General features: G+C 37.2%; 1 protein-coding gene across 1 annotated transcript; it reads left to right on the top strand.

The window, feature by feature from the left end:
* Nucleotides 1–1,599: 1,599 nt before the first annotated feature.
* Nucleotides 1,600–8,185, top strand: LOC100542584 (potassium voltage-gated channel subfamily KQT member 1). Its single transcript, XM_031553439.1, has 4 exons — nt 1,600–1,763; nt 4,147–4,242; nt 6,878–7,000; nt 7,991–8,185. The coding sequence occupies exons 1-4, from the start codon at nt 1,635–1,637 to the stop codon at nt 8,168–8,170; spliced, it is 528 nt and encodes a 175-aa protein (XP_031409299.1). The 5' UTR covers nt 1,600–1,634; the 3' UTR covers nt 8,171–8,185.
* Nucleotides 8,186–10,238: the final 2,053 nt, after the last annotated feature.

Genomic DNA, 10,238 nt, shown 5'->3' with positions numbered 1-10,238 from the left:
GGTTTACAGGATAAAATAATCACTTCAGTTTCTTCAAAGGCTTTGAATTAAGGTATTTCAACAATATCAAGAATACAGACTAAGGTATTTGTGGAATGGTCTTACCTTACTAATCCTTGTATTGGATGGGAACAAAGTTTGGAAATAAGCCACGGTTTAAGAACTTATCCAGAACATTATTTCATTTTAATCTGTGACTTGCAACAAACTTGTATCGTCATCATTTCAAGTAGCCACAGCTGTCCCTTCGTCATGCATTTGGCAGACACAGAATGATAAATTGCTTGGAAGGTGGGTAGTGAGAGTCAATGGCTTGCTTCAGGTGTTTTTCAGGTACAACTCAGGTGGGAACATAAATATATAGTGTTTCCCTCTGCTGTCTGTCTCATCTTTTAATAGGAATGGATGGCTATTAATGTGACAGATGTTCAGGCAGCCCTTCTGAACCACCTGTCGCAACCATCTATTTCCCAAGGTCTCCATTCCTTCACGCCATTAAGAAATATCTCACTTCTATAAATCTGCCCTTCCCTTCTCTTCCTTCCTCCTCTGGAGATGCTGCCTGCGTTTCTGCAGTTGCTAGGGAGTGTGCGGTGAAGCAGACAGGTGAACTGGGAGTGGCTGCAAGGCATAGGAGGGATGGTGTGTGGGTATTGCTGTCTGGGACTGACGTCTTTTGTGGCCTGTGCAGCTGAAGCTCATGCTCTAGAGGGAAAAGCCAGCAGCTGAGGCGTGCTTCAGCTGCTTGAGAGCTTCATGTGTTTCACGTGTTCTGGTTTGGTTAACCTTCTTCAAAGCCACAGATAAAAAAAATCTCTTTAATTTCCAAATTCAGGAATAGCTTGTGACATAGGTGAATTTAAATTGCTCTCAGATGCCAAATTTATCCCTTCTGCTTCAAACAAATCCATTCTTTCCTTGAACTCCTGTAAGTAATGACTTATTAAGGCTTGTTATGCTACATCACCATGGTGGTAATCTTTACTTCAGTAGAACCCAAACTCAACAGATGTTTCCTGTGTGTGTGCATTAAATTATCTGTTCTTGCTCTCGATGTTCTGACTGAGTTTATGATTCATTAGTCTGTTTTAAGGATCTGTTGCTGTACGGAAATTTTTCTGCTTCTCTTGCTGTTTATGCCAACATTATTCTCTAGAATACTTCATGTCTGACCCCATTTGTATTCCATAGTTACAGTGTGTGTACATATATATAGTCTTTCTTTGCAACAGCCCTGAAATTCTCTCAGCAAACTTCTCCTGCCCATAAAGAAAATCAGCAATTCAGAACTGCTGGCAGCCTCCCTCTAAGAGAAGGGTTTGGTACGGGCAGGCAGCCCACATCCCAGAAACTCGTATACTGTAAAGTTGACTAAGCCACGAAGACTTACATTAATGGTTTTGCTTTACAAGATTTTAAACACGTATTTTATTGTAATTCAATTTCCTGTACCTCCTTCATTCTATTATGGATGAGGAAGCAGACCGAGAGCAGGGAGCTGCCTTCTTAATGGCACACAGATTGTCACTGGGAGAGTTAGGAGTGCAACTAATGTTTCTTTAAAATAAATTAATGAAAATGAAATAAAGAAAAGCCAACCAAAACTGACGGGTTAAAACTTTCTGTAAAGCTCTATGTATTTTTCCTCACAGGTGACAGTTACAACTATTGGCTATGGGGATAAAGTACCTCAGACTTGGATTGGGAAGACCATTGCTTCTTGTTTTTCAGTGTTCGCAATTTCATTTTTTGCACTACCTGCGGTAGGTTATTTTTTTGTTGTTGATCCATTCATTGTCAGAGAAAGCTTTTTGTTAATAACTCCTTAAACTACAGAATCTAAAACCAAACACAGAGTTCTTATTGTTTGCAAAATTGGGTTTTCTGTGCATTTGAGAAAGGGATGTGTAATTCAAAATACCTTTTCTGCCCATCTAGGAAGTGCAAAGAAAGTACTTCTCATGTTGTTTACTTCTGGACTTCGTGACTTAATGTTTTGACTTTTTAAGTCATTTACTTGTAGTTTATTCTACTGATTAAGTCCAAGGTAAACTGGAGGGTTCTTATGCACACTCTTCCTCTGGCAGAGCTACAGAAATGGTGTTGCTGGCAGAGGCAGCAGTAAGCAGTCAGGTGCAGTGATGCTGGCAGCTAATGCATCTGCTTGCCAAGTTAATGTATGACTATGGCCAAAGTTTCATGTTCAAAAGTGATTTAGGGATGAGATTTTAAAGATATATTGGCTCTTTGCGCTGAAGACAGATTAGTACTTTCTAACAAGATATGGGGTACCCGAGTACCAAAAGTAAATTCAAGATCAGCAAAACCTAGATTGTGGTTTGGAAACCCAAAATTGTTCAGTGCAAAGAGTCAGTAAGGGTATTGCTTTCAAAAATTTAGCAGTACTTGTAAATGGTCCTTTTAAAATGTTTGTGCGGCCTGAACTGTGCTGTCAAAAGGTCTGTGAAATTGGATGTGAATTGGATGAAAAAAAAATCTGGATCTGAATAGAATATCTCCTACTGTCAAAATCTTGCCAGCTTTATTTTTCAAGTTTTCAAGCAAGTTTTTCAGCTGTATTAGCATAGTATGATTGTGGCAGGGAAGTGGTGGGAATAAGCTTGTGATGGATAATAACAATATTTTTATACCAATACATCCACAAAAATTCTTCACAATATTTAACAGCAGCTGTTAAAACTAAAGTGGCTATTTAAAAGTAGTCATTTTTGGTTGAGTACTTTTAAAGTAAGTATAGATTTTTAAACTCTCCAACATCAGTTTGTCTTCAAGATATATTCTCCCCTTAACTTTTTGCTTTCACGTTTGTACCTTAATTAGAAGAGAGACTTAGTAAATGAAATGACCTGCAAGAGAAATGTGAAAATCTGCTTTTTTGGCTGTTTTTCTTCTTGGACTTGAAAGACAGCAAGATGTCATATAAATACATGTATACCAGCCCCACGTTCACAGTAGTGCTTTTCTGTTTACCTGTAGAAATGAAAGAACACCCCAGCACCACCTTTATCACTGAGATTCTATTATTGAGTTGAACAATTTCTGTGAGTTGGCCATAAATGAAAACTTAGGATTTGAAGCTCTATTGGTAACTGTTGCACACTGCCTTTCTTCCTTTTTAAATGAGAGGAACTGTCTAAGATCCCAGACAAAAATAATTGCTGTGGCTAAATGAAACTGGTGTGAGTTCTGGGTCTAGCAGTGATCCTGCATTTTCCAAACATGGGATGTTTGATCATCATTAAGTCTTTGATCTTGGCTCAATGATTGTAATAGGAAAGGTCTTTCCTGTTTCTTTCAAAGCACTGAGTGATTAATACAGTTCTTACAGATTGAGCCAAGATCACTGGCTGCCCTGATTCCTTGACTGCAGAAAGCAGATTATGCTTTTTTGAGTAGGTGCAGTTATATAAGCTGATTTATGGAAGATTTCAGTATTTTTATCTGTCTGGTAGTAGAATCTTTGTTAAATATCACTGTAGCTATGCACATGACCACATTAGTGACTTGCCTTATACTTAATTATGGACTTTAAACTATGTTTGGAAGCTGCTTCCAGTGCCGTGCTGCTTATCCTGAAAATGCTTGAGATGGCCTCAAGTTAAATTCACCTTAGTCCTGACTAATTTTAATGTTCCTTTTCCTTTTTCTTGTCTTTCCATCCCTGCATAGGATAATGTATAAATGAAGGAGTTGCTATACTACAGTTAAAAAGGCTTTCTTGTGATCTGAATCTTACCATGCCAAAGCTTTATTAATAATAAAAATGAAGTTAAGCACATCAGGTTTATATTTTTCCCTATTCTGTCATTCTCCTGCACAAGCATTTTATGAGGCTTTTGGAGGGTATGAATTACCACTTCTGCTTGCTTTTTAGTGTTTGAACTCAGCGGACTTAAACAGGTTTTGAATCAGGGCAGGAGAGAATTCATAGTTTGTTTCAACAAGTAATATTAACTGAGTCTAAAAACAATATTAAGTCATTTCCTCTAAGTAATTATTGGAGTTTTATGGTGCTGAATGGGAGTTTATTAATAACATAATTTGGCAAGCTTGTATGCTTTCTTTCGTCCTTTTAAAAATATATTAAAACAAAAAATTAGTTGCATGTTTTCTTTGTTCCCAAAGGGAATCCTTGGTTCAGGCTTTGCCCTGAAGGTACAGCAGAAACAAAGACAGAAGCATTTCAACCGTCAAATTCCAGCTGCTGCCTCTCTCATACAGGTACAAAGCTCTTGCATTTCACGTATCATCATTTTTCTCCATTTTCTCCGTGTACTTTTTTCAAAACTTGGCAATGTTCCGTGGCCTAATTCATGTAGAAAATTGCATAAGACTTAGAGATACAAGTCTCTTAAACAACTTTTGTGTTTACAGTGGTGTTTCCAACTAATGAGCAGGAAACTTCACTCCCAAATCAGGTCAAATTCTTTGCTTTAGCAGTTTAAAGTAGAAACTGAAGGCTATCCTGTGGCTACTGAACAGTTTAACTGTGGAGAAAGTTATGAAATGCTGTGTTTACAGTAGTAAAAAATAGAGAGGAGGCTTCATGTAAAATCACGTTTTAAAACAATATTGTTCCTCGTAGAAACAAATGTCAGATATATTTCATTTTTCTTTATACAAATCAATTCTTAAAAATCTCAGCTTTCAGAGAATTAATTTGGAGATGGAAATGTGAGATTCTGCAAAGTCAATTTTTTTCCGAAGGATTTCATAGAGGCAGAAAATTTAATGCCATCTATTAAAAGTATGGTTGCAGTTCTGTGCGAAGCTGGCATTCAACACACAAGAAGTATTAGTGTTGATTCTAGGCAGTATTTTTTCCTCTTTGTTTCCCCCTCACTCAGTTTCTGTGTGTAGCTATAGAAGTATGTAATCAAATTCAAAAGAAATGTAGATGTACTCCTATGTTGTATCATTTTTGCCTTCTCGTATGACTTATTTCTCCACCTTCATGAGTGAATGTGGATTTCCAGGTCAGGCTCTTTATGGAAACAGTAGCTAACTGTAAAGTTTATGCTTGAAACTAAACAGTCCCAGAGTTAATGTGAAAAAGTTTTAAATTTAGAGCTCTGGTATTAGCCAGAGATTAACCAAAAGTCTTCAGACTTGCTGTGTTTTGTTTGGATTACATGGTCAGAGAAAGGTACAGTTTTGCAAAGAATGGGTACTTACAGCGGAGGGCCACAAAGATGATGAAGGGCCTGGAGCATCTCCCCTATGAAGAAAGGCTAAGTGAACTGGGTCTGTTTAGCCTTGAGAAAAGAAGACTGAGAGGGGACCTGATCCAGGTTTATAAATATCTGAGGTGTGGCGGCCATAGTGGTGAGGCCAGTCTTTTTTCAGTGGTACGTGGAGACAGGATGAGGGGAAACAGACATAAGCTGCAGCATAGGAAGTTTCGCACGAATGTGCGTAAGAACTTCTTCACGGTGAGGGTGACGGAGCACTGGAACAGGCTGCCCAGGGAGGTTGTGGAGTCTCCTTCTCTGGAGATATTCAAGTCTCGCCTGGACGCCTACCTGTGCGACCTGGTGTAGGGAACCTGCTTTGGCAGGGGGGTTGGTCTCGATGATCTCTAGAGGTCCCTTCCAACCCCTACAATTCTGTGATTCTGTGATTCTGTGATTAGTGTTCCCACTGATTCTTCTGGAAATCAGCCTCAAATTATTTTGATGTCCGAGACTGCATGTCTAGAATGTCATACTTGGCTTCATCTGAAATATTAAAGAGTGGAGGAAAGACAGTGAGTTGTTGATTACTTGTTATGAGTACTCATTATTAATATTTGCTAGTAGTTGTGGATATGTAGAAGCCCAATTGAGTAAGTTCTCTGCATCTGATTTACAAAGCAATTACTCTGAAACCAGTAAGTTTGTGAAATAAGTTCAGGAGAGGGCAACAGCTGAAATTAGCAATTCTTTTTCTTGTGTTCCTTCTTGCTTTCTTTTAGAATCCACTTGTTTCTTCCAGTATCCTATTAACTGTTGTGGGAATTATATGATTGTTTGATCCTTTAGTTTCCAAATGCTGTCTGCTTTTTCTCTATCATTCTGCATTGCTTTATTTCTTTCATCTTATGTATTCTGCCTTTTCCTGCTTGAGTGTATGTGAATGTCTTATATATATATGTAGCGTAGAAGTGAGGATCTACCTTTTTAATCTGGAGACTAATTCTTAATCATCTTTGATCACATATTTACATTTTAAGAGAAAATGCAGCAGTGCTTTGTCTCTGGTCTCATTTCCTAGCCCTGCTTTTCCTCCTTTGCTCTTTGAACTTAGTACTTTAATCATTGGTTGTTGGGGGAGGTGGAAGGTTGCTTTTGTTTTTGGCTTCTGCTTAAATAATTGTGCTGTTTCATCATGTGCTCCGTATCATCACTTCCTTGTAAGAATATAGCCTTACTGACCATATCACAATTTCTTCTTTTCCTGACAGTACTCTTGTGGAAGAATGATTTTTTTACTTTTTTTCTCTTTAGGGGCCTGAAACATGGGATGCAATAGGCAAGGCATTCAGAGTTTCAAAATTACAGAGGGAAACTGGGGCAGAACAAGAAATTCAGCTCCAGTCTCCGGAGGCCTGTCTAGATTCTCTTTTATTATTTGCTGCTAATGCAAGTACAAGTAGTACTTGAAAACATTGGTCTTACTTTCCATTTTGCCCAACTCAAACTAAGTGTTTTTTGTTTACTGATTAAGGATTCTGAACCGTTCTGAGTTAGTGCTTTCATGGGAGAAACTACAGTGTGCTTATAGATTTCTTATGCGCTGACTTAGAAGTTACTGTGTAGTATGGGTTACGAGAAATCCCATTGCATTGATTGTTCCATTGCCACAACTTTTTCTCTAGACCGCCTGGAGATGCTATGCAGCAGAAAACCCAGACTCTTCAACATGGAAAATATATATTCGAAGACCTGCCAGAAATTATCATTTGCTGTCACCCAGTCCAAAACCAAAGAAATCAGTGATGGTATCATTAACTAACATTTCTTTATATAGAAATTTCAGATGTTTTTAATTGGATCGAATATTTTTACACTCCAATGGCTAATTGTTTTTTTTTTTTTTGCTATACAGAGTTTTACTAGGTTTCAAAATTTTGTTTACTAATCAGTTTTGTGGTTTTCAGTATACAAACATTTTAAACTGCAACTTAATTTGCTTCAGTTACCAAGCTTGAATTATTTTTTATTGCATTTATGAGTTTGGAAAAGAACGATAATGATCTACCTAAGGCATGTCAATCCATTACTTAATGTTGTTTGCAAAAGTATGTGCAAAGAAAAAAACCCAGAAAATATATATTTCCAAAACTGTAACTTATAACTACTTTAAAACACAGAAACAAAAGAGTAACCCACATCCTGATGCTTCACTCAGCTATTGATTTTATGGTTTTCTAATACATCTTGGGCCTATGTATGCTATGTTTTATTCCGTAGCTTAGAATGTTTGTTTATTCTTTTAAGATACAGCAAGAAAAACTCTTTACAATGTGTATCTTTACATTATGTAATACTTCATTCTCTCTTTTGGATGTGTGGTAATCATGCACTGGGAAGGAGAGGATGTTTTACAAAAATTTCTCATATTATCATAGATTCATCTGAATTCAATAGCACTCTATCCATTTGCTCTCTGCTGAAGGTATGATTTATTGTATCCATTAAAATGGTAAAGATATTCTAGAAAGTTTCATTTATATAAACTGTTGCAGAGTTAGCCAATTATTATTGCAGGCAAGGGGTTTGCTAATGATGATGTATGGAATTCTAGGGATTAGCCAGTTTGGGGGATGCAATCTTATTAAGAAATTCACAGTATAGAGTGATGAAAGTAGAATTGGTTATGTACTCTTTTATGTGGTTATAGCTCATTAGGGACTTTGTTATTATTGTAGACAATGAAGAGCTGATTTAATGTGGCTTGCTTTGGTAATTTAATGTATGTGCATTTTTAGGTTAAAAAGAAGAAATTTAAGCTAGACAAGGACAACGGGCCTTCTTCTCCAGATAAGATGTTAACAGTTCCACACATCACTTATGACCATGTGACGGATGACAAGAAACCTGATTTCTGTTTTGATACATATGAAAATTCTGGTAAGCAATTTGTTGTAGAATGCATTGTCTTCTGTTAATGATTTATGCGTAGGCACTCGTTAATGTGTAGAAGAGAAAGGACAGAACTAGTTCTTGTCCTTATTACTAAAGTAAGAGAATTTTGCTTTTTGACTTTGCTGGCTTGTCTGGTTAAGGTTCAGCTGTCCCTGTAATGAATGTATTCTGTTGTAGACAAACTAAGATTCTTTGTCGCTTCTGCCTGCTGGAAGAGCTACCCTCTCTGAGGCGCTTGCAGTCCCCAGTTCTTCAATTGATTAGAGATATCAGCTGCTAGCTTTTCCATGTGTAATTTACTCAAGACATGTTACTATCATGCTGGTACCTCAACCAAAAAGGTTTGACGTATCTTGGCAGCTCTGAGCATAGTCTGCTATGTGAAAGCATTGTCTGCTCCTACCATCTGGTCAGTGGAGCCGGCTGTGAATCAAATTTTGAAAGCAGAAGTGCTGAGGATAAATGTTTATGCATCTATATTAACTGTCACTGTGCAAAAAGGTACAGTGTGAGGAAAAAGAAGAAAGGGCCATGTTTGGTGACCACCTCATAATTAATACTTCAGGAACCGGTGCTTGAGTTTTCATCTGTCTGCTCAAATTTTGACATAGCACCAATTTTAATTCAGACAAAAAGTCTCACCTTCTGTGTACTTGATCATATGTTTCTGTAACATTTCACGTGCTGCAACCTTCTTTCTGTGCTTTTTCATTCTTTCTTAGCTCCTATTACAGAATGGCTATAATTTGCATCTGGCAGTAGAGATGATAAAGCTGTTAAAAGGTGGGCAAATACTAAGTTCAATTTGTAAACTCACTCTGAGCATAGATACCTATTTTCGGTACAATCAATGAAACAACTATACAAATGCTTTGTTTTGAAAAGTCCTACCTTTTACCACTGAGTTTCTAAAGCTCAATTTGCAGGCAGCCAGCTTCTGCCACTTCAAAAATCAGCTGCATAGCTTTCAACAAATGGATTTTCTCTAATTTCTTCTGACACTTAACTTTTTCCTTTTTTATCTGTGTTCTACTCTCTCTAAACTGTTACAAGTATACAGGACAAACAGGAATGTTAAAATTGCTTGGTAAGTGGAGGAAAATTTTATCTGTAGCATGCAAACTTATGATGAAGTAACATTGATTGCAGTGCTTTTTGTGTGTCTAGTGCTGTATAGTTTCTAAGAAATCTTGTACAGCCGAGGAGATCTAGACAGACCAAAATCTACATTCTCACATTTGTAATTGCACAGACAATTTCATTACAAAGAAGAAAGCACTTATAAATATTTGTATATAAATAGACTATCCTTGTTGTTTCTTCATAATTGAGAAAAATGGATAGTGTATGGATAAACAATAGACAAAAGATGATATAATATAACTCAAACTTCATCTAGCAATTAAGTTATGTGCTCAGATAACCAAGAATTTCTAAACAAATAGATTGGGACGTGAGAAGAATTTCCAGATTTGACCTCTGAAATTGGGCTCCCTGAAGTAAATGCATCTGTTCCTGTAAAAATGCTCTGTAGATATTTGTGAACAGATGGGGACCCATAAATTAAATACTTTATTTTACTGTTTGTCTGGATTCTGTGATCACTTAAGCAGCCATGGAACCCTCTGATGTTTCTAATATACTTGTTTGGGCATTTTCTTAATGCTTGAGTGTTCCTCAAAGACTTAGGATTAGAGCTAGATACAGACCAAAAAAAAAAAAAAAAAAGCCAAACCTAGTGATTTAGTAAGAGTGCTGTGAGCCACCTGTACGTTTCCTGTACTGCAGCCACCAAAGCATTAGAGATTTCATTATTCAATTGCAGTGATCCTTGGATTTTGACTAAAACATCTGAAATTACAGAGCTCAATTTCTCCTCTGAATCCACATGCAACATAAGTGTAGTAGGGGTAGTAAAGAGCAAAAAGTAACTTTAATGTCCCTCACTCCCCATGGTCTTGGTTTGCCCATTTCCAAGAAGTGCATATCTTTTTGGGGACTGGATCATGGGGAAGTCTCAGGAGAGGAGCAGAGCCATCGAATACACCTGACTTCTACGTATAAGTTAAGAAGCATCAGAGGAGTTTTGCC

This window comes from Meleagris gallopavo, chromosome 5 (genome assembly GCF_000146605.3).
Source record: "Meleagris gallopavo isolate NT-WF06-2002-E0010 breed Aviagen turkey brand Nicholas breeding stock chromosome 5, Turkey_5.1, whole genome shotgun sequence".
Taxonomy (NCBI): domain Eukaryota; kingdom Metazoa; phylum Chordata; class Aves; order Galliformes; family Phasianidae; genus Meleagris; species Meleagris gallopavo.
The sequence above is the reverse complement of the archived record's forward strand: the minus strand, read 5'-3'. Positions and strand labels throughout refer to the sequence as shown.

Coding starts and splice junctions, on each gene's coding strand:
- LOC100542584 (XM_031553439.1), top strand. CDS start 1,635: ATGTATTTTTCCTCACAGGTGACAGTTACAACTATTGGCTATGGGGAT. Junction 4,243..6,877: donor CTGCTGCCTCTCTCATACAG/GTACAAAGCTCT, acceptor CTTTTTCTCTAG/ACCGCCTGGAGATGCTATGC. Junction 7,001..7,990: donor AACCAAAGAAATCAGTGATG/GTATCATTAACT, acceptor GTGCATTTTTAG/GTTAAAAAGAAGAAATTTAA.